This window comes from Dermacentor variabilis, chromosome 9 (assembly GCF_050947875.1).
Source record: "Dermacentor variabilis isolate Ectoservices chromosome 9, ASM5094787v1, whole genome shotgun sequence".
Taxonomy (NCBI): Eukaryota; Metazoa; Arthropoda; class Arachnida; order Ixodida; family Ixodidae; genus Dermacentor; species Dermacentor variabilis.
In genome coordinates, this window is record NC_134576.1 from 29,722,120 (window position 1) to 29,747,605 (window position 25,486).

Consider the following 25,486-nt stretch of genomic DNA (forward strand, 5'->3'; position numbering starts at 1 on the left):
TATTCTCCCGGTGCCACTAGAATAATTCGCTAACTCTAGTGTCCATCTTTCCTTCAGTGAAATAAAAGTATTTACTACGCATATGCATCATAGATTTGCCTCGCGAAATCAGCGTACGCGCGGAAGGGCAAAACATATTTCATTCTTGGGTCCTTCCCATGCGCGATATTGTTTACAAGCTTGTTATTCCAAATACTTTTGTTTACAGGTAATGGCATTCGAGAATAATAAACAAAAAACTATTTAAATGACCACGCGAGCCTATCGCTATGACGCTTTCACCCATTGTAATTGCATGTTCTTTTTCTTCTCTTTACTACTATGAACAACCTAGGACCAGGTCCAAACCCTTCCTGCCTTCAAGGACCGGACTGCATGCCCATCGAGGTGCCCGAGAACGACGATTTCTACACGCAGTTCAACGTCACGAAGATCGGCATGATGCGGACGTACCCGTGCAACAAGTGCGGAAATGGTGGGCAGATAATCATGCACATGGCGGGTGTGTTCTTTACGGAGGTCGCATGAACTGTTAAACCGCAGAACACAAACTCTGCAATTTTTAAACATCAAAGAGGGAGTAGCAAAGCTATGTGGAGTCTCAACCCGGGTGTTTGTGAGCTGCACGTCTTTATAAGCTTTTCTCTAGATCAGGCGCCGTCTCTCTAAACGTTTACTAGATGACTGCGTGCTTTATGGTTTACTGGAAAGAACTATCGTCATGTAAGCTTCTCTGTGCTTCTGCTAAAATTATAATTTTATAAAGAATAGCCAAGCTCTGGAATTTTTAAAGATAGCTCTCACTTCAGTAAAACGTGTTTTCACAAATGGGTTGCTATTTAATAACAGCATGAGGCCTCAACCATGCTCCTCCATTTGTTTCAAGAAATTTTGCACAAAATTTAGGCGTAATACGATCCACAAGGTATTACTCCATTATGCAACACAACACTTGAATACTTGAACACCATGTGCTTTGGGCCATCCAGAAAGCATGTTAATGAACTGCATGTTTAAAACACACTGCAGTGTTGGTTGGTGTACGTTCATAGCCTCAACCTGAGCACAAGAACAAGACTCGGCCAAACAGACAACTCGGCACGTGCGTTTCTAAATTTAGTTAAGAGTCGATGGAATTGCAGAGCGCGTTGTGTTCAAATTGCAATCAGCATTTGCGAAGGAATTTCATTGAGTTATAATTTTTTTCTTACTACGCATGTATTTTTATATTACGCCATTAGTAATAGTTTGCGTTGAGTCACCCAGATTTTCTGGATTTTACGGTCAGCCATCGGGATCAGAACATGTTCCGAGTGTGAAATGATGATAAAAGGAAAGCAGCGCTTTTCTTTTTATTTATTGCAAATATTATCAGTAAGGATTGTATAATAAAGCTGGCGTTCATATTATCTTTGATGTAAGAGCAGATAAACAGATCAATAAAAGCAATGAAAAATAAGCAATAATGTCCTGCTACTTTGGGAAGAACCACTGATAATTGCGGCAAGGGCTTTGTGTTCAGCAACTGACGAGAACTTTTAGGTAGTTTTCATTGCATTTCATTTTATTTCCTGAAAGACCAATAGTATTGGTATTACAAGAGTGGGGATACAACGTATACGAACAAGTGTTATAATGCATTAAATTCTGTGTGTAAAAGTTGTTACACCTTGAACGAATTGTGAAGAGCAGGTGACGGAAGCGATTTGATGAGGAAAGCCATTCCTGTCTTTAGATGCTCAGTAGAAAAATGAGGCTGAAAATGTACTTGTGCGTGAATGTGGTTCTGCCACCTGCTGGAGATGGCCAATGCGTCATGACCGCCGCGTTAGGGGAACAATGCATGGTGGATGATTAAGCGTCGAATAGTAGAACCTGCGGAAGAGGGAGAGGGTGGCAATGTGGCGACAAAAGTATAGAAGCGATAAGGAACATTCTTTTTTCAAGTGTGATATGCCGACGTTGTTAGAGCATGTGGAATGAATGTACCTGGTGGCGCGGTTTTGAACTGCCTCGGGGGCATTGGCGAGATATGCTTACGCGGATGCCAGATGGGAGATGCGTATTCGAGTTTCGTTCTTACCAACAATTTATAGCTTAACAGTTTTACATGCTATGAAGCAAAGCCTAGCTGACGTGTTAGAAATGCCACTGTTTTGTTAGCCGATGAAATAACATTAGTGACAAGCGCGTTCGAGGTTGCTTTCATATTAAAGTCAGTTATATGGCATCTCACTAAGGTATTTAACTAAGCATTCCATGGCAAAGAATATCGAGAACCCATAACAGGACGACAAGGAGACCCGTACTAGGCGAATAACATACCCTGTACAACCATCAAGCCAATTTCAATATATGTACTGACAAGTCTTCGTCCGAAGCTCGGGAATACAAATATGCTGCCCTAATGGTGAACTGTAAAAATCTTGTCAGGTGTTTTGTAATGTCAGGTGTTCTCTAAAAACAGCGATACTGTATGAGGCACACCTCACACCCATTGGAAGCACTAGGGCTTTGTATGCCGGATAATTTCCTCGGTCGAACATAGCAGCGTTTTAGCGCGGTCATCGCTGGCTGAATTAAAGGGAAATAATGAAGTCGTATAACGTGTTTGTAACTTAAAAATTCCTAATTGTGTCCGGCATATTATCAAAGTTAAAGAAGATACGCAGTCATGCACATACAGCAATATAATATCACATAAATATGAAGCAGACCCTTCTCATATTGTTTCTTTAGCCAATACAGTTCAACAATATGCATTCATATACGACATTTTACAATTATAAAAGCTTAATATCGTTTGATCTTTTCTTTCTATCCTTCTGTATTTTTTTCGTGGCCGTCCTCCACGCAAGCAACGTCGCAGCGCCACGGCGTCCTTTTGTACCCCCGCTGCCGTACAAAGTACAAAATTATTTCTAATACGGAGCAGGTGTAACACGACGTGAGAACGAAGAATTGTGGATTGTTCTTTACGCAAAGCATTCATACCAGTTGTTTTCTATTCAAGTGAGATATACGCAAGGTAACCTTTATTTTACAATTATTGATAGTTCAAAGAAAAATCCGGCTACCCAGATACGTGCATCCTATATGCGTTTGATATCGTCCCCGCCGTTGCGAACTGGCATTGACAACAGCGCGAAAACTATTGCGAAACACTCCTCAACAGCTTCTCTATAGCAAATATTTGTGTCTTGAAGAAATTTGGTAAGAACTTGAAAAATAATTCTCAAAAAAAAAAGAAAGAAACGTACCGCCCGGAAATTATGTAAACGTACCGCCCGGAACTTTTATGTAAAAAACTAAGCATTCCGATAAGTGGTCGTCTGTGGTATACGCCTCAGAATTACACATTATTTACGTGATAAAATTGCGGAAGAACCTTGATTACTCCCAAAAGTGATGAGGAACCAATTGCATGACACTACAGCCCTTACAAAAATTTTTATAGAAAGTCCATAGACAGTCTATAGACATTTGTCTATGAAGTCTATAGACTGTCTATAGACATTTCTTTAGACTAGTCTGTAGACAGTCTATAGACTTATGGCCATACACTTTTTATGGACTAGTCTATAAAAAGTCTGAGTCTATAGACTGTCTATACAGTCTATAGACTTATGGCCATACTTTTTATAGACTAGTCTATAAAAAGTCTGAGTCTATAGATTTTCTATAGACGGTCTATAGACTTATGGCCATACACTTTTTATAGACTAGTCTATAAGAAGTCTGAGTCTATAGACTGTCTATAGACGGTCTATAGACTTATGGCCGTACACTTTTTATAGACTAGTCTATAAAAAGTCTGAGTCTATAGACTGTCTATACACTGCCTATAGACAGTCTAGAGACTTATGGCCATACACTTTTTATAGACTAGTCTATAAGAAGTCTGAGTCTATAGACTGTCTATAGACTGTCTATGGACAAGTGTATAGGCTTACAGTTCTACTTTTGTAGACTGAAGTCTATAGAATGTCTACAGATGAGATTTGTCCGTAGACATTTTATACACTTCAGTCTACAAAAGTAGAACTATATATACAGTTCTACTTTTGTAGACTGAAGTCTATGGAATGTCTATATACAAATGTATATAGATAGTCTATAGACATTCTATAGACTTCAGTCTACAAAAACAGAACTTTATAGTCCGATACACTTTTTTTCTATGACATTCTGCAGAGATTTGTTAACAAATATGTTTTTTTTTAATCTATAGGCACTCTATATACACAGACATCTTATAGACAAGTCTACAAAGAGTGTATAAGGCCATAACTCCATAGCGGCTATCTACAAGTTAGTTTACATTTTTGTTTACATGCGGTAGCAAAAAGTTTTGAATGCATTTATGCATGTGCACCTGTTCTTTTTCATCTGCACTTATGCATTACCGTTAGTAGATTAATAATGCTTCTGAACCAGCTGTACTTTCATATATGTTGCACAAACAGAAAGAATTTATATAGTGCTGAATCATGCAGTGCGAAAAATAAAACAAATGCGCCAGCAATGCATTCACCGTTTTTATTGCTCGATATAATAGATGAATTCCTTAAATTCATGTTGTATGCTATTATGGAAACAGATTAAATATTTACACTACTCCTTGGCAAGCATGGTCGCCAGGCTGGCCTTGACCTTTGTGTCATTAGTCCCAAAGGTGCTGCAGGTGTATGCTGCAAAAATAACAGGTGTATATTCTTTGTGTGTTCATTAAGCAGCTTAATATATTTGCTCAAATCATCTAAGTCAATACTTAATGCGGTTTAACTATGACTAATGGCTGCTTGTCAATACAAATCAGCACCTTTATACAATGTTTTATTGCACGGTATGGTGAACAATTAAACAGTCACAACTGCTGCTCGTGCCAGCAACAGTATGTTCCCTTTTATGACAAGTTCATATATGATGCATTATTGTACTTATGCCAAATGGTCTCTATATTTATTGCTGAAACGTTACCCAGTTGGGCTGTCTGCACATTTTTTTTGGCTGGTAGTTAAGTATGCCCGTGCAGAGGGATATTTTCAGAAGACGTGACTGGAAGATCTCCAGTATCCTGCCTAAGATTGTAATTTATTTTGCTTAATACACATTTAAATGTCTTTCTCATACTTTTAAATGAATGGGTGATTGGCCATAACTTCAACGGAAGGCAGATGGGCTGATTGTATCGATATGGTCACTTAATTTGTTACAGGTAATGAGGGCTCTTGGGCGTGCTAGGAGTTTTCCAAGTTAGGTATACCACATGAGCACCCGAAATACCACACGAGCACTTTGTGTCATGGCACGACAGATATGCACCTCCTAGGAAACAGAACTGATAGTATAGTTCGAATGAATTCTATTACAGTAAATTATTTAAGGTGCTTTGAAAGATGAAAATTTTTTCTAGGCTATCGAGGTTCAGGACGTTTAGATAACGCAAAAAAAAACACATACTGAGTAAGAAATGCGTTGTCAGTAAGCTTGACTTTCTTTTATATTTCAATAAATGGAACCAATTTCCTTCAATTTTTATCAGGTGAAACGTTTTAAAAATATATTTAACTCTGAGATTCTCTGGAAACTTTGTATGACATATAACAAGACAGCATACCTATGTGGCCATTTTAAAATTTCCCGATCTTTTTCCAAGCCTTCCCTGGCTGTTTTCATGAAAATTTTCTGGCAATCTATGACGCCTGCAGCTTAAGTGTAATAAAAAAAAATATTGTGGTTTAATGCTTGCCAAGTACTGCCAGTCCATAATATTTAGATAAAACGAATAACACGTCAGTCAATTGACATGCAGTATTAGATCCAACTGACTTGAATCCCTTGATTAATGAAGCTGACAAGGGCTTCGGCAAGTTCGTAATTGATGGCCACACGAGTACAGCAGGGAAGACACAGAGACACACGTAAAGCAAATGCAACAATGTGAGGAAAAACTATATAATGAGTTATACAATTAGTTATTTTTACGGTCCAATAGTAGTTTTCAATATAATTTGCTCTCATCACTTATGCCTCTAGTTAACTTTGTTTACCTCTGACTAAAGACTACATGGCAATATTAATCAGTACCATTATGATGTTTCGTTATACTACAGTATGATAAGCAGTTACACAACCGTAATGGTCGCCGGTGCCAGCAACGGTACGTTTCGTTTTAAGACAGGTTCATGTGACACACAGTGTACTTATAAAAATAAAAGAAATGCGAGAATCCCAAACGATTCCTACAATAATACTTGTTGAAACAAAGATAACCGGCTGGACTGTGCATATTTTTCAGGTGTTAATGCAATATGCCCGTGCCGAACGAACATGCTCAGCATACTGACTGCAGTTTTGAACAATCACGTTAAGATTTGCAATTTATTTCCGCTTAGAACAGTCTGCAATGTCTCTTTTCTCATACTTCGAGATGAATACATTTGCCACACTTTCAGTAGAATGCACATGAATGGGGGCGTACTGATCAGGTTACTTATCAACTAAAACATGTTACGATCTCTTAGGTGTGTTGATAAGGGTAGAACAAATGCAATGCCCACTGAATTATTTGAATAATCTGTGCGTTATCGGTGCCGAAGCATCGGAAGCCGCTTAACGCTTTTCATATAGCTCGAAAGATAACTTCTGCTGCTAAATTGTTTTAAAAAGAGACAAAAACAAATCTTCCAACTACCGTCAAACGCAATACCTTCAGTTTGAAACGTGTAAAGGTGTTCCCGGAGCGACTAATTTATTGTTCTCTAATTTTTTCGGCTAAGTTGCGAAGCTGCAAGTGACTGAGCTTTTCGCAGGTTTCATGCTCCAAAAGCGTTTGTGCTTGCATATAAATAGATTGGGTGAATCTAGAGATTTCTACTAGATATTTCTACAAGTCTCGTGTTTTGCTTGCTGTAACTTCCCAAAATTATTTAGATTGGTTGCCAGGAACCTTAAAAATACTGCTACATTTAAACTATGCGAAAACGGCAGCGCACACACTGCTGATGCATGCCCCGCAAACACGGCCTTTCATCCGAGTACGCTAGCAGTTATTCAACTATGCCTGTCTGTTTGAAAATCCTTGATGCTAACACAATTTCGAGATATATACGTAAAGCGTGTCACGAGAATTTCACTACACATACGGTGCAGCATTCATCGCGGCCGGATCAAGCGCCACTAAATGAGATCTACCACACTGGCTGCCCAACACACACAATCCGCTTAGTGGTAGCTCAGTATCAAGTTAAAACATGGTGTACTTCCTTTTTTACGCACCTAAGCTATAATGATAAAATCAACAAGCACGAGCGCTCGCTCGCCGTAAAACATTCCGTATAGTAGAAGCGAGAACAAGAGCGCGTTATCAAACCATGTCAACGACAAACCGACACTATACCCGAGTCGCCTGCGCTACATGCAGCCGGTTCGCGCTACGAAATGCGCTCACATAATCATTAAGTATTGACGCAAAACGTCTTTGATAAAGCTTACCATTCAGTGTAGTTGACGTGTGATGCCACAAAGAAGACACGCATACACAGACACCAACGTTCAGGAAGACACCGCACACCGGCACAACCGTTTACGTGCCTGGCGCACTCGTTGAGACGGCGCCCCGCCGCGCATGCGCAAGAGCTCCGAGCATGCGCAGGAGCTCCGCGCGGGAGGGCGTGCGCGCTCGGAGGAGTGTGAGCGCCTTTTCCTCCTTCATTTTTTTCTTTGTCTCTTTCTCTCTCTCTGCGCGCCATGCGCGCCGGAACGGGTGACTTTTCTTTTCCGTTATGCATTTTTTTCGTGGACGAAGGATACGCGCTGGCAGGTTGTATGACAAACGCTGTGGGCTATCGTGTGAGACTGGAACGCTAACATGAATGCGCTGTTTGTAAAAGCCGTTACGGGGCCCTTCAGACGTTTTAGACGCATTATTGCCAGCGTCGATGAGTAATGCAGCGTATTTGTAGCATATCTTCCAGCGTACCGCCAAATGTGATGCCCGCACGTATGTTAGTGCTAATTTTCTGTTCCGATGATAGGTCAAAGCAATCAGTACAGCATTGAGGTACTCATATGCGTGGATGCGCAGGCATACCACCGGCGAAATACTGGGTGGGCTCAGAGAATTTGGCACCTATTTTAAGTGAATGAGAAACTTTGATGAGTTTATAGTGCAGGATATTAGGCAACAAAAGTCGCCCGATGTTAGTGACGCAGCCGAGATATGAAGACAATGTGAAAAGTATCCGAGAATCGGACGACACACAACGCGAACACCACATGCGCGACATCGGTTCATGGCGTATTCACAAAGTCCGCGTTGTCAACTACAAACATTACGAGTGTCTTTGCTGTTAGCTTGATGCCTGTTTCGAATCCACTTGTATCTGAAGCTGGCGTTCATAACATATATTTTAACAATTGCATCGGCGTTTTGCTTCCGTTATTCTGCTGCCGCAAAAGTGATGCGACAACTGTGAAGACTGTCTTGGGATTGCCGAGAGCGACTACGTAGATCATATGTGGTCAACAAATGCGGAGGTATACACTATGCGTATACTAAAGTCTACAAATAGGCTCTACAGCAATCTCAGCAGTATACAACTTTAGTGGCTTATATCAAATGCAGCTATGTATTATCCACCGGTACCTGCGCTTGGTTACAGCGTACACGGGTTGGGCCCAGATTAACGATGTTTGTCTATTGTTAATCTATAGACATGCAAGACCACGACAACTCAGAGGTGGTGAATTCACCACCTGGTCTGCGGGCTTTCGCCACTTATTCACCCCCTTTGCCACATCTTCACCATCTGACCTTCACCACCTGGTCTTCGCGAAGTCTACGTCCGGGAAGCAGCCAGGTTTAGGGCCTTCGGGTGCCTGGAAGACCTTGGTGACTCGGACGGTGCCTGCTCCACCGCGATCCTCGTTCGGTGCAGCTGCACCGAACGCAGACTAGCAGTCTGCACGGTTTGCCCGCCGCGCCGCGGTTGCGGTGCCGTCGTGCATGAACCAGTGCCATATCATCGCGTTCGCAGAGGGCGGGGGGTATGGGAACTCGGAATTACATATTATAGACTTTTTTTTTATAGACATTCAATACACCAGATGTAGAGAAAAAAATAGAAACCTTGTCGACTATTGTCCATAATATAGAGAGTCAATTAACAGACAAAGTATGGACAAAAATAAATAGAAACTGTATCGGCTTTCGTCTACAGGTAGTCCATATAGAGGGGAAGTAGACAAAGAAGAAACAAACTCCTTATCGAATTTTTTTCTATAGACCGTCTATAGACTGCGAGTAGACAAAAAGAAATAGAAATCTTATCGACTTTCGTCTACAGAAAGTCTATATACAAAGTATGTGGACAAAAATAAATAGACACTGTATCGACGTTCGTCTAAAAGTAGTCCATAGAGGGGAAATAGACAAAAAGAAACAAACACCTTATCGACTTTTTCTATAGACCGTCAATAGACAACGAGTAGACAAAAAGAAATAGAAACCTTATCGACTTTCGTCTATAGAAAGTCTATAGACAAAGTATGGACAAAAATAGATAGAGACTGTATCCACTTTCGTCTATAGGTAGTCCATAGAAGGGAAGTAGGCAAAAAAGACACAAACACCTTATCGACTTTTTTCGATAGACCGTCTATAGACTGCGAGTAGACAAAAAGAAATAGAAACCCTATCGACTTTCGTCTATAAAAAGTTGATAGACAAAGTATGGACAAAAATAGATAGAGACTGTACCCACTTTCGTCTGTAGGTATTCTATAGAGGGGAAGCAGATAAAAAGGAAACAAACACCTTATCGACTTTTTTCTATAGACCGTCTATAGGCTGCGAATAGACAAAAATAAATAGAAACCCTATCGACTTTCGTCTATAGAAAGTCTATAGACAAAGTATGGACAAAAATAGATAGAGACTGTGTCGACTTTCGTCTGTAGGTATTCTATAGAGGGGAAGCGGACAAAAAAGAAACAAACACCTTATCTACTTTTTTCTATAGACCGTCTATAGACTGCGAGTAGACAAAAAGAAATAGAAACCCTATCGACTTTCGTCTATAAAAAGTTTATAGACAAAGTATGGACAAAAATAGATAGAGGCTGTATGCACTTTCGTCTGTAGGTATTCTATAGAGGGGAAGCAGATAAAAAGGAAACAAACACCTTATCGACTTTTTTCTATAGACCGTCTATAGACTTGCGAATAGACAAAAAGAAATAGAAACCCTATCGACTTTCGTCTATAGAAAGTCTATAGACAAAGTATGGACAAAAATAGATAGAGGCTGCATGCACTTTCGTCTGTAGGTATTCTATAGAGGGGAAGCAGATAAAAAGGAAACAAACACCCTATCGACTTTTTTTCTATAGACCGTCTATAGACTGCGAATAGACAAAAAGAAATAGAAACCCTATCGACTTTCGTCTATAGAAAGCCTAAAGACAAAGTATGGACAAAAATAGATAGAGACTGTGTCGACTTTCGTCTGTAGGTATTCTATAGAGGGGAAGCAGACAAAAAGGAAACAAATACCTTATCGACTTTTTTCTATAGACCGTCTATAGACTGCGAATAGACAAAAAGAAATAGAAACTTTATCGACTTTCGTCTATAGACAGTCTATAGACTTTATATCAACAAAAGTCCAAATCTATAGAAAGGAAAGGTCGTCTATGAAAAGTCTATAGACTTTCTATAGACAGTCTAAAGTCATTTTTGTAAGGGAGTGGCGTTATATAGTAAATTGAAAGTGATACAACACTATAGATTTTAAGTAACAATGTTTTTCCAAGAGGGTCACTTTGTCGTAGAGTTTTATCGCTATAAATAGAATCATACAGTTTAGCTACTCAAAGTGCGAAAAGGGCAACACCATTCTCGGTGCTTATCGTTTTCGTTACTGGGTGCATTCGGGGCAGAACAATCACATCTGTCTGTTTTCTGCCTAGTCACAGTATTACTCTGCAGTAGCTCTCTTCCCACAGTTGAAGATGATTGAAGAGTTCACAATTGAGGCGCTCTGGTTCTCCTACAAACATGACAACATCCTACGCCGAGCGTAAGGCCCTACCACAGGTCATATCCACCGACACTACCCTTCCGTCAAAATTTTCGAAACGCGCTTTTCAAGAAAGCAGTTACTGATGGTTCAGTGCATGCTTGCAGCACTTCAGCTGTTACTAGACGTCAGTTCAAAATGTCCCGAAGGAGCGTGCGTAAGCCAGCATGTTTTATTTCAAAACAAACCTCTAATGAATTTCGCCAGGTAGTCCATAGGAACCGACAAATAACTACTAGAAAGATCTTGAGTCAATGGAACTGAGGAAATAATTTAGAACGAGAGTGGTTTTATACTTTATTTTTCATTGTCTTCGTCGCTCAATATTCAATAAGGTTAAAACAGGAAGAAGCTAGAAGGAAACAAAACAAACATGCTATTTCTACGAGACAAGTTCCACATCTGACACCTTGTGCTTTCCTTTGATGCTGCTTAGTGCCTGCACGCTTGCAAACGCTGTCTAGCACGAATGGTAACTGAAAAGTAATGTATTCGAATAAAGAAATTTCAGAATGGCGTTGACTACAAGTGTTAGAAGAAAGCCACCTTTAAGCTTTTTTTATGACAGATATAGTAGGTCTAAAAACTGAGGGCTCCTTTGTACCTTTTGATACGTGTAATGCAGTTCCGAACAAAATGTACCGTGTGCTGAGGAGCGTACGAATATAGAATGATTGAAGGCTGCGCGTTTCTGGAGTACTACCAGAATGACAGTAGGCAAACGCTGGAAGAGCATGTCAACGAAGCAAAGTGTAATACTGCCATCACCACAGGATCTTTGGAAAAGATGCAACGATGTTGAGATTGTGAAATAATACAGGTCCTAGGCAAAATCGAGACCACCAACTCAAACTTACTAAAGGCAAGACATTCGCGATGAATTACTGTAAATAATTTAGAAGAAACCAGCCATTATTATGCGCTCACTCAACAATTACTGCCTCTTCGCTGTAACCGCAGCTCCCCTGCGCCAGAAGCAAATCACGGCATTCACCGCTTTCAACTGTAGACTACGAAAACTTCTCTCAGAATAATGAATATTCGACAACTTTGAATAATAAGTTCTCGAATCGATTATAATGCGAAAACGAATGAAAACTTGATTTGTATTCAAAACTTCAAATGTTCACACGCCCCTAAAGAAAGCTATCCTCACCTTCCATTTAGTTGCCTATCCCCACTTTCGCCTTCTCATCTGTTAATCGCCATTTAGCGTACTTGGTAGAACGACTATAGGCAATACTGCTGGTTGCATACACGGGGGCACGTTTTTCTTTGACTGCGAATCTTGCTTCCTGATGAACCCGACTGGTTTCTTATTGTAGCTACCTGCCACTTACTCGTGGATAGAAACGTGGATAAGAGGACTTCAGCTGCATTGCGGAGTAAAACCGAAAACGTGACTTATGAACGCACAAATTGATCCACCTGCGCCATTCAATAGACAGGCGGTCATTGGTGCATTTGACAGCTTATTATTTGTACGTGCAGGCCCCGTGGACCAGCTGAACCAGCAGACATCGTATGCTGACCTCTCTCAAGTGTATGGTTACAACAGTCAAATCACGACCGCCGTGCGAAAATTCCGAAGCGGTACGTACGCAAAAAGATGAAAGTGGCAAGAGAGGAGGAAAGCGTGGGCTTCTTTGTCGCTGTTTTCGACATTTAAAATTAAAAAAAAACTTACATAGCCTTACGGATAGCCGCAAGCGTCGCTATTGTCAGCGTAATGACGTCGTTATGGTCAGCAATATCTCGGTCGTATTCGCACTTACACATTGTGTAATGAAAATGTGATTTTAGGTTTGCTGTGGCGTGAAACTGTCGCAAAATTTAAAATACGTCAGAATCCTACTACACGGTTTCCAGGCCTTTCGCTGAAAGGTCCCGTTGTACATATCGACTTATTTACCGCATCTAAGCATAGTCGCTGCTGTTACAGACCGTAACACACACTGGCGACTCCGTCCCACCGCAGGAACCCACTCCACTCCGCCATCTAACAAAAGTTTCCTTCACTTAAAACGCCACGCACTCATAAAAAATGACATGCAAACTCCTCTTGGAGTTCTTTAAGTATGCGTAACCACTGGGCCACTTGCCCATCTCCGTGCAGCCCGGTATCATTATCATTGTTATGAAACTTGATCTGACCAACATAAGCCCTTATCAACCCTTTTCATTCGTTATTACACTTATAGGAATAGGTCCGACCCTTATCAATCCTTATCGGTTCTTATTTATTTATTTATTTGTATATTTATTTATTTATTTATTTTCAAAATACTGCAGTCAACACTGCTGCCTGTGCAGGAGAGGTTTTCTGATTTTTTTTGTTTCGCATCAAGTGCAATGACCGAGAATTCACTAAGGTATTTACATTTCTGCAAGCAAAAATAGACGCTGGCAGACAATTTCACTCTTAAACCGTGAGTCGAAAAAAATACTTTTGAAACATCTTCGTCCTCGCAAAAAACCGGCGGATAACATTCGAAAGATTAATTCTAGATTACCGGTGTTGCGCACGGGAAAGATAAGTTTCGCGTGGCAGACCTATTGTGTTTTGATAGATCAAATTAGGCATTTTTAGTCTCGCAATGTTTCGGCGGACACGGAGTGGCTCCAGATTCAGTCGCAGCAGCATGTCGATAACAGATGAGAAAGATACTCAGATACAATAAATCTAGCGCCGCGGCGCTGAATTCGTTCTGCCCGTGCAATATCTTTAACGTAGTGTGGACACCACGCTGTGGAAGCGTGCTCAAGAACGGTGCGGGCTATACGGCGGAATGCCTCCAGTTAACACTTGAGGGCAAGTCTTAATTTTCTGCGCAGAAAGCATAGTTTTTTAAATGCCGTTGTGCAAACGTTGTTCAGATGCTTATCCCATTTTAAGTTGCTTGCAATAGTTAGTCCTAGATATTTGACACGTTACTGACTGAATATTTTTATGAGCAATGCGATACATATGATACAGTCGCTTTTTCTTTGCGGTTATTCTCATAGCAATTGTATTATCAAAATAGATTTTCATGTCCTTTCATTCGCACCACTCCGCAAGTTTACAGAGGCTCTTGTTCGGTAGTGTTTGACAAGAGGTGCTATTACCAAAACTGTACATCACGCAGACGTCAGCGAGTAGTTTTACTGTAACAGAGTGATCGATGTTAGAAGCAATACCGTTTCTATAAATGAAAAATAACAATGGGTCAAGTACGGAACCTTGTGGTAACGCTGACAAGACCAGTAGGTCAGCAGACCTCACACCTGCGCACTCTACAAACTTAGTGAGATTTTTCAGTCAGATAAGCCTACAAACACACTATCAATCTCTCAGGAAGCCCGGCATCCCTAAATCTGTGAACGAGCAAAGTGTGTTGCACGCGATCAAAATCTTTTGACATGTCAAAAAGAAGGGCATTTATTTATTTATTTATTTATTTATTTAACATACCTTACAGGCTCTACGGGGGCACTGTGTAAGGGGGTTACAAAATGAAAGGGACATAAAGAAAAGAGTAAACAGCCTCCTGAAGTCTGGTACAAAGGATACGTACCAATGCAGGTCTCTTCAACATTACTAGAAAGTCCAATACAGGAAAAACGAATAGATCGAGGAATACAATGCTTCAAGGGATATTTGGAGAAAAAGATGCAAAAAAGAAATAATATACACAGGACATACAAGTTAACACGTGACCCAGCATAAAATACCAATTGGTAAGAGCGAGATAGGAATGCATTAATTAAAATGAAAACATCGCAAGTTCGAAGCACATCGCCAACTACAAGAAACAAGATAAAATTATTTGTAAGTGCTATTATGAAGAATGCTCGTGCAGGAGATGAAGAAATATTTCTTGTCTTACTCGGGGCAAAGTTATCAGGAAGATTGTTCCACAAGCGAATGGCCATAGGGAGTGCGGAAAAGTTAAAGGCATGCGTCGTATCGTACATGCGCAAGGCAGTGGTTATTTAATCGTGAAACATGGATAACAGAGCTATATTACGGCGAAGAACCAGAGGCTGGAGAAAATGATCGAGTCTGATTTGCGTTATGCTGGAGTGCAGGCTATAATTACATGAGATGAAACACGCACTCGGTTGTGGACTGATTCAAGCATGTCGATTAAGTAGGTAGAATACGGGGATCAAATGGATTATTTATGTTCGAGCTATGGACGAACAAATGTCCTATGGGCCCATTTGCGGATGTTGGAAGGTGAATTACCCAGATTACGACGTAGGTGACCTAATGTCCTTGAAGCTTTTGCGCAGGTGGCTGCAATGTGGTCTGTCCAGGAGAGGTTTTCGGTTGGGTGAACACCCAAATATTATCTAGAGCTGAAGCAAAATCATGTATAACAGAAATTAATTGCGTAGTTCTTGAGGCAGTCTCCGGGAAGCATGCTGATGATACTCAACGAAGAATTTTTTTTTTCGATTCTACGTGCCGAGATAACTGGTGTGCTATTACATGTTCAAACAATTTACAGCATGTGCGTATTAGAGAAATTCGTCTGTAGTTCCAAGCTGTTCGTCGGCTTCCTGATTTAAATACTGGAACTAATCTTTCTTTGAGCCAATCTGTGCATAAGGAGCTTTGATTTAGGGAAACGTTCAACAGAACATATAGGTAATGCGATGCAACTTCTGAGTATCGTACAAGGAAGGCATTCGGTATGCCGTCAGCGCCGCTTGACGTTTTTGTTTTGTTAACATTTAAAAGAACGGAAACTATTCCATCACGAGCAAGAGCTAGGCCACGCATTTGGTTTGCAACGGCCGGTAGATCAGAGTGTTGCATTCGCAAATATTGAACGTTTGGCCTCGTAAACAATTGGAGAAAAGTAGTGTTCAATTCATTTACTGTTGAGGTGAGGTTTGTACACATGTTACAATCAATCTTTAGCTTTTTCACACACGGTTCCGATTCTGACATGTAGCGCCAGAATCCTCAGAAGATTCCTTCGAGAAAGCTGTATGAGCTGGCCTATAAAGTTTACTACGCGCAAGCTTCAATTTAGTAACCAGTTGTCCTTTATGGCCGGTTAATGATGACGTAGTTTTACCCTTCCCTTGTCATTCAATACGCAGCTCAAGATGGATTATGTCTCGACTAATTCATGGGTTTCAACGCTTTGTAGCCTTTCTACGCAGAGGAACATACCTGTCAATGCATGATAAGACTAGTTTCTTGAACTCGTTCCAAAGATGAGAAACATCGCCACCATGCTCAAAATCAGAAAGCGAGAGATGTATTGCCTCCTGGACAGATTTACCATCTGTAGCATTAGTCATGAAAGTTGTTACCGAGGGAGGCATTTTTGTGTTATTAATTCTTAGAGCAACTTGAAGAATCTTGTGGTCCAAGATATCATCAGCAGTACTGACTGAGTTATATTCATGAACATGTTTCTCAAATACAAGTTTAAGGATCGATTGTGTAGTTACAGTGGCACGAGTCGGACTAGAAACTAGTTGCTTCAAGTTATGAAAAAATGAAGAATCAAGAAGTAGGCGTGCATTGTCAGCGCCATCGGGCCCGGAGATGATGAGTGCGTTCCAATGTATGCCAGGCAAGTTCAAATCGCCAGCGAGCGCCAGCTTGGGACATGGGTCGAACATGTGCTCTAGGTAAGCGGCCAGCACTTCCAGGTATAGCACACAGCTTTTTGATAGCTGGTAAAACACGCTAAAATAAGCAGAAATATTTCTGTAGTTGAATTTATACCAGATATTTTATGCTCTCGAATTCCCTCAAGCGTGACACATTGAGCTTCATTTTTGGTTATTATTGCCACACCCCCTCCTTGTCCCTCGCACACCTTATTTTGTTGGAAGCTGGAATAATTTCGCCATAGTTAATATTAGGTGTAAGCCATGTGTCGGCTACTGCAAGTATATGAGGGTTGTAAAAAAATAATGGTCACCAAGTTGATTGAAATTATTGGCAAGACTTCTTGCATTAAGTAAGGCAATTCTGAGTTGTTTCCTTTCGAGTCAGTTTGGTGTACGTGCAGGTCCCGATTTATGAAGCGTGACAATCTGCGCATTTACTTCGCCCCATACGTATATGTTGTCGTTTACACATCGCCGGTCATAGTCCAGGGAAATCATTCGCGCCTCATCTTGAAATTGCTTACCATACCACCAAAGATAAGATCGCTTAGTAAGCATAGCGTTAGAATAATCGTGACAGATCGAGACACCTGTTCTCTTGAGCTTAAAGGAGTTCTTCAATACACGTACTTTTCTATTGTAGTCAAAGAAATTATTCGGCGCAGGCCTAGATTTATCGGTTATTCTTCCTATTCTGTGTATCCTTTCGATTGTGTTGCTTGTGAGACCTAGTTTTGCACAAAACACCTTATCAAGAACCCGTATTCTCAAGTCACCAGGGCTCTCATTTGTCCCTTCCTCAAGGGCATTAATTATAATATTCCTTCGTCGACTTCGGTCTTCCATGTCATTTAACTTCTGTTGATCCCTTGCAATTTCTTTCAGATAGCTGACCTATTACCTTAACAAAGCAAGTACTGTGTTCGCTATGACAATAAGCACGTTGTTTAGTTTATCGTACCTATGGTTCACTGTTTCTTCCAGAGATTATTGTGAAGCAGAAACACTGGTTATCGATGCCTGCAAGGCTTCTTGCATATTTCTTAACATTTTCTCAATATCGAAAGGTCCAGGCATCACTTCTACGTCCTCTACCATCAGTAACAGAGTACATTCGACGCTTCATCAATCAATGACAAGCATACAGCTGGGCACGGCAGGACAATAATGAACCTATTACCTCTACGCAAACAGCTAGATGGCGTTGCACACCAACCTGTACAAAAAGGAACAATGGATTCATCGTTGTGTTCACGAAGGTCCCGCCGTGCCCTCTGAAGTTGGCCCCGTCGGTGTATCCCAATGGCGGCATGGATTTCACGTCTTGCTGGTCTGTGTTCGTCATGAAAGCCCGTCTTCCATAGGTGAACATGTGGACTTGAGTGTCGACTATCGTTGTTGGGATATTCGATGCATTGCACCTGGTATAGACGCAGTCCACAGCGTCTCCTGTACAAAAATCAGCAACGGATTCATCTTTGAGTTCACGAAGATCCCGTCGTGCCCTCTGAAGTTGCCTCCGTTGGCGTAGCTTGTACTATTCAAATAACGGTGCTGATTTCACGTCTTCCTGGTCTGGCTTCGTCATGAAAGCCCGTCGTTCGTAGGTGAACACGTGGTCTTGAGTATCGGCTATCGTTGTCGTGATATGCGATACATTGCGCAATGGTATGGACGCAGTCCACAGCGTTATTTGTACAGAAAGGAACAACGGATCCATCGTCGTGTTCACGAAGGTCCCACTCTGCAGTGTCCTATGATAATCGCGAAATCTGAATTTAGCTGATGTCTACAATACTACAAGTTGGCTCTGCTTGTGGTCTTAGATCTGGCTTTTATCCAAATATTTCAACAAACCCTTTACAAAAGCTATTTTCCTTTGGAATTTGTTTTCTACCCACAGTACAATGCATTCATATAGTACAGCTATACTCACTTTCTGGAAGCGTCGGTGTTTACCCCGGTGGATAAGAGAGTCGGCTTCTGAGCGTAGAGCCTGTTGGTTGGAAAATTACCACCGCCAACGTTTTTCCTTTCTAACTGGTTTTGTTTGATACATGAAATATTTTATCGCAGTTTGTCTTACGTGGTGTACGGACAGAGGAGTTTCCTCGTTAGAGAGGCCTAGAAATGATCGCGTATTTAGAAGTTTGAACCCTGTGATATTTATCTTATCCCACAACAAAATTCGTCTATAACGTCGAGAGAGCAATGTCCCATTAACAACGCGCACGCCGTTCGTGACCTAAAAGTACCAAGCGCACAGCCTTAAAGAAAATAAACGCAAAGGGAGATGACCATTGCCGTTGCTGAACACGATAAGTCCCAACGGGTGCAACCTTTTAAATGTTTAAGCATTTATGTTCCTATCCAAAGAAAAAAAACCGTCTGTCAGTCCCCTTTTTCAAGAGTACAAAGCAACATGGACACGTTCGCATTAGAATATCCTTACGCATGTCTTTAAATATCTGAGCTTTCGAGAATTTGTAAAGGAGCTTACGGGCATATATTTTAAAAGCAATGCACGCACTGAGTACTTAGCATGAAACACGGTTTACCCTCGCATTCCCGAGTCATGCACCCACACTTGTACCTGAGCTCTTCTACGTACTGACGCACGTAGGAGAGCTCAAGTAGCTAACTCTGGACCGTGTCATTTTCGCAATACGATAGCAGGTGTCAAAGCCTATGAGTGTTCACTACTGCTCTGCCTTGTAGACGGCGACTTCATAGGTTAGTTTGGTTGGGTGCGAATAAAAGCAAGCTTAGGCATGTGTCGATTGTGACGCACGGGAAGCAAAGTGCTCAGCCTATAACTCATTTTTTTTCTTGGCTTGCGTTGCGCAAGAATCCCTGCGTTACATTAAAACATTTTCTAATTAGTGCTCTGCTTGCATTTCCGGACAGAACAGCTTTGTGCATGCTGAATACATTGCTCTATATAACATATATAACATGCTGAATATATGTTATGTGTGTGTCAACAATGGCCCAATAATTTGTATGAGCAAAATTATGCTGTGATGGCGACAGTGATGTGTCGTAAGCACGCAAAGTGACAAGCGAACCAACTGCATTTTTTTTCTCTTCCTCATGAGTGCTCCGCTTCCGAGGAAGAAAAAATGCAATTGGTTCGTTCCTCTTGAGGCGACAGCATCTTCTGTCTGCTACAGCCCAGTAATTCGAAGCCATAGGCGTATTTACTAGTGTTACCTACTCGAAAGGGAGAATTGATGTGCTTGACTTCGATTTAAGAAATGTAAGGAGGTCATGCCATGGGAAACAATCACCAATATTGACACGTGTACTTGTCTTTATCGGTCGACATGTTTCACCGTCTAACAAATGTTATGGCACAGCGCAGGACGCGCTTGCACGTGTGGGAAGTTTCTGGAATGTTATCGATGGTTCCATCCACTGTCTGTGACCGAAACTTGTATAATCTGATTGCATGTGTGCGCGACGCGAATAATGTAGAACTTTGTGGAAGGCTCGCGGGTCCCAGCGATTAGTCTGGAATATTGGACGATTGATCTATAAAAGCCGACGCGCTCGACCAGCTGATCAGATTTTCGACGATCGCCGACAGTGTTCGCCACTATCGTTGTGCTATAAGTGTAGCCTGCCTTGTGGGCACAGGTTCACCCAATAAAAGCTAGTTTTGTCGTTCACAGTATTGCTACTGTGTTCTTCTACGTCACCACCACGTGACAATATAGATTCCATAGATTACGGCGTGATGTGATATAGAGAGTACCTTCCAGTAATAGCTAGGGCGACCTTTCTAATCTGCTCGTGTAATCCGTTGTGCCACTAGAGTACGTACTTCGAACTACGAAGTTCCTTTTGAGAGATGACGTTACAGTAAGGACCTGCCGAGTTATGAAAAGGGCTGCTATAGTTTCTGAATAATTGCCTGCTATCCTCTGCAGACCAAAAAGTCAACAGTCAAACGTTCCTAAATTGTTTCGTGCAAGCAATTTGTGCTTGGGGATACATATTCTCATAAAAAATGCTGAGTACGAGCATTTCTAAAACGAACCATGGGGTGTTTGCGCATATGCACTTTTTTTAAATACCGTTGTTTGTGCTCTTTCTTTAAAACTGGATGCATATTTCAGAACACATTGCTAGTTCTTTTGACTGTAAAGATGGCACTGACAACACAAGTTGATCACCACAGTGAAAAGAAGAAAGTGCGGTAATATTCAACAAGCTAGAAATACATTTGAAATTTTAAACCCTTCTTACCACATTCTCACTGCGTTATCTAGGACCTACACGAGCAAGATGCAACACAAGGTTCAAACCAATCTTACGGCTGCCCGTTGCTAATGTCACGACTGAGTCAGCGGTGGTGTGGCTTCAAAGATAACGTCTTCACACGCTGTTTATGTGCGGGAAGGTAAAGATAGCAAGACAAATTTTTCTATCATGTATACAACAAGCGCGTCTAATTTATAGACTTCGCTCGTTTCTCAAAACCCGGTTTAGTACAACACTAAGCATTAGCCGACCCTTCTGTGTTGCCGTATGTAGCAATCGGTTCCTCCACATACTCAAAGCGCTCATTCCCAAATATCCTTATTGCAGAATAGGACTGTCTTCATTCCAAATTGTTTTTGAGATCACTACTGTAGAGGGCTTTTAAATAAAGGTGGAAGTGTTGCCTTATTGACATGTTGCATATTGTGCTCAAAGCACGGTGCACAATACGCTGTGTGCCTCGTCGTTTTAACAGCCTTACCTGGTTTCCAACATAAAAATTGAGTGTTTGAATTTGTGTATTGTATACTGCATCATCCGGCAATGTATGCATGCTGCGGCCGAAGAAATAGGCAAAGAAACAGTGACCGTGTGCATTGCAGAGATACAAATTGGCGTAGTTTTTTAATCTTTGTTTGCTAATGGTTTCATAAATGCATAGATGACGTTTGGCTTGGCAGCGACAACCATTGCCGTGAAAGGGCGCTCTTAGAAGCGCCTACTCAATCCTACAGTGCGGCGACACTATGGTATAAGTGCATTATTACCGCAGATTACTGCACGCAGCTGGTTTATCGTTCGCAAACTATACATTCTCTCTATGTCCTATCTCGTTTTACGGGGGACGCAGGTCTCATGCTGACTAAGGATATTGGCGGTGCCGAATACATTGTGGACAGCCTTCTGCCTTACGCCGACAAGTGCAGTCTCCCGGAACAGTACGCCTTTTGTTCGAGAGGAGGTAAGTAGGCTTTGTGATCTAGTATTAGGACTCAGTGTGACCAGTACGCTTCGTCAAAGAATACTCCAATAGTTTGCAAGGGAACAAGCAGGAATACACAGTTTCATGTTTGCTCCGCCAAATTCATTTGAGCAATGTCGTGGCGGCGGTGAAAATTCGAACACTGCCAATACTGTTAGTTGAGAATATAACTGATTATGCGCCGAAGTAGTCACCAGAAAACAAGCAATGCACGAGTCAATATAATGGTGAGGACCGATCGGTAGAATACGAACGCTCGGTACATTTTCACCGACCATTTTTACGAGGCGTGCCAATTAATATATAACCAAGCTCTTAAATAATGAATAATGCGAACGAAATAAGTGATGTTGTTCCGAGCTTATTTGAGAAGAGATGAGTAATATCTTCTTGATTGCACTCAATTATTTAAATAACCGAATAATATAACTTGGTTCGCTACTGTGCTAATGAGACGACATCAATTAATAAATTGTATACAGCTACAAGGAAACACTTACGAGTAAAGTTTCCACTAAAATTCAGTAAGTGTGCCTAAATATACCACCGAAAAAAAAGGCACTGCAACACATGACAAATAACAAATAGGGCCACAGAGGCCTCTGTCCGTTTTCTTGCTGTGGACGCCTTCGCATCGCGTATGCTTGTGTGAAAAGCATACCTCCGACTACAACGGCTCACACCCCATCTTGCGCCATGTCCCGAAGGATACATCTGTGCTGTTGTTCCTGCCTTCCACGTCATCCGCTGAAGCGGCGATTGAAATGGTTCATGTTTCCGTCCAAATCCATATAGTATTAGGCTGCTCGCTCTTAGCCTAAGAATGAATTGAAGTGGGGATTTTACCTCCGGGAGGAGTGTGACGGATACGCTGCGTCTCGATAAAAATGATGTCAGCGGCCAAGCTGTCACCCTGTGTTCATGATAACCTTGGTTATAGCCACAGTGCTATGTTCTTTCAGTGTTTTAAAACGATTTTCTAATTTGACCATTCACTATTTTCCTCTTGGTTGTCGCTTACTCGCCGGATATACTTGAGTATCTGGCTTGGAGCTCTTTGGCCATACCTGGCCCTTGCGCCGCTAAACACCACACATTCATTCATTCATTCGTTCATTTCATACTTGAGGATATATAAAAAGAACTTGGGCCAGTTTATATGTGCTGGCTGTTTTCTTGCCAAGCGTGAAGTAGCCGGCTAGAGGCACTTCACTCAGGCCGACCTCTCCACGTTTTAGCCACTGTAATTCTGTCTCTTTGGTATATGCAAGAGTAGACAAGTTGCTGTTGGCTGCTCTCAGGCCTGCTAGAAAACACCGGTCAGTGGATGTGTGCCACAGGATATCTATCCTTATGCGCCCATTCTTTTCCAGTCACACAGGATGGGCCTGTTATTGCAACACAAAGGGTATGAAAACTTAAATAATATATAAGGAACCTTCTTTACTTTGCGCCTTACTCTGGGTATGGCTTCTATAGTCGTCTTCTAGGCTAGTAGGCACGGCGATCTTGGAGAACTTGTCCACTGTCGATGAAGAATAAAAGCTTGGTGCTCGTCATATGACCGAAGCGCATTCTAACGACCGGAGAAGTAGCAGGCCAAGATGGTGCGTTTTGCTGAACAGGCAGTTAAACATTATGCCGTGAATCACGAAGGTGTAATGGTGTGCTAACGTATTGTGCAGATACAACGCACATGTTTTAATCCGTACGAACTTCACATAGATAACTCGTGCGCTTTCATAAGCATGTGCGCCGACGTAAGGTTGAACACCAAGAAACTTAAGTGCAAACATTTCACTAAGCTTTGCTTCGCATTTATGTTTGCGCTGCCTAATTTAATAAATGCACATTTAGAAGCAACATCTCCCCTAAGAATATCCTTCCTTCAGAAATTGACGAATTTTCACCACTTCATTACATTTTCTGCTTTCCCATGCAATTTGTACACGGTTGTCTCTATATATGGCCAATAGGAGTGACGAGCCAGCGCTAAGAAAGAATTTACGATTGTGATGTGCGCACTGTACGATTCGGGCGCTGAAAAAGAGGAAGTGGAGACGCATGCTATAGAGTGTCCCGTCTAGCTGTCTGCCTTGCCGATGCTGTGCACTTCTTCAAGTGTCATTTCGGGATGACACTTGTGCGGGGGATAGTTCATCCGATTCCACAAGCCCCTCCTTGTAGCCTGAGTACCACTCCTATTGTACTGGATACGCGTGTCCACCAGGCCAGCAGCTCAATCCAAGGATTGCCTCTGGAGCGTGAACATATTGCAGAAACAATGCGGTCGCCCCCACGGACTGGTATGGAATTACTTTTTTTCAGAAGGAATGTGGAAGTCTCGACCGAATTTTATACAAGGTACGGCACAACGGCAACTCATTACCGGCTTCAAAAACTACGACTGTTGAAACTCTTCCGCCGAGACATCTTCGAAGAGGTAGAATACTGATTCGCTCAGTTCAAGCGCGAGAGGAACGAGTGGAGCGACGCGACAAAGTTGAAAAGCGTGCACACCAGCTTGGAGGATGGGGCTCGCAATGGGTGCGAGAACCGAGAAGAGCTTACCAAGTCGCGGGTCGAGATCCGCCATTCCATGCTAGAAACCTACAGCAAGGCTTATCGCCGCGAACGATCCGAACGGGCGCTCCACCCCCGCATCCATTTGCCGAATGAGAGCGGGACGTCATACGTCGAGAATGTGACGCGCTTCATTCGTCGGGGGAACGCAACCATGCCAAAAAAAAAAGAACCTATTCGATTTGATGCATCGAGTTAAAGAACAGCTATTTGCTGGCCTTGTTGGAAGCTTTCCGGAGACCGTGGCTGAATGTTTAACCGACCCACCACAATGGAGAAGATGCTACAGCTGCCCTGAGCTTTGTATGAGAGGCAAGTGAAAGCTGCTTCACCGACGGACCCGGGTGCCCTTGGAAACATTGACTTTCTTCGGGACGTTATCCTCTCTGTGGTGCGTGATGATCTTCGATGGCTGTTCTGCTCGCTTCGGCCCACGCTGCAGTTGCATTTCTGCTCTCGTGAGAAATTAAGTTTCGCAAGCGAACAAAGGTTCCGTTCCAAGTAGCACTATGCCGCCTGTGGCAACGCAACTGCAGCGTTCATTGTATTCGGAAGTTTTGACGCGAAGCTCTGTCACCCTGCGACGCGTTTGGTCACCACCACGTAATACGTCCAGCACCAGTCAGTGCAACCGACCCAAGTTAGAGAGGATCTACGCCTGCTCTACAGGAAATCTGACATCAGGCGTGCACTGCCGCGAAGCCGGTCATGTATACCGAGCGTGTCCCTACCGGTACCTCCGACTGCGACGTTTTGCAGCGGATTCACCAAGGTCCAGATATGTCGAAAAGCCTAGGGCGATTAATTAATACTTGAACAAGGAGAGCGTGCTACTGCTTTCGCGGTGGCAGTTGCGTTCGCCGTCTTACAGGCGATCTTACTCAGCTCCTCGATGCCCTCCAATGACAGCGCAGGGATGGTCGCCAAGCCCTCGCCCGTAACACCGACA

At 42.1% G+C, this 25,486-nt stretch overlaps 1 protein-coding gene across 1 annotated transcript; it reads left to right on the forward strand.

Annotated features, from left to right (window-relative positions):
* The first annotated feature begins 321 nt into the window (after positions 1-321).
* Positions 322-24,222, forward strand: LOC142558284 (peroxidase-like). The gene is made up of 4 exons (XM_075670438.1): positions 322-475; positions 12,576-12,677; positions 21,823-21,933; positions 24,185-24,222. Exons 1-4 carry the CDS (start codon positions 322-324, stop codon positions 24,220-24,222), a joined length of 405 nt encoding a protein of 134 aa, XP_075526553.1.
* Positions 24,223-25,486: the final 1,264 nt, after the last annotated feature.

Excerpts from the sequence above, each read along its gene's own strand:
- LOC142558284 (XM_075670438.1), top strand. The coding sequence starts at position 322 with ATGAACAACCTAGGACCAGGTCCAAACCCTTCCTGCCTTCAAGGACCG. Across the intron at positions 476-12,575 it reads GTGCAACAAGTGCGGAAATG|GCCCCGTGGACCAGCTGAAC; the intron begins GTGGGCAGATAA and ends TTGTACGTGCAG. Across the intron at positions 21,934-24,184 it reads CGCCTTTTGTTCGAGAGGAG|GCCAGCAGCTCAATCCAAGG; the intron begins GTAAGTAGGCTT and ends CGTGTCCACCAG.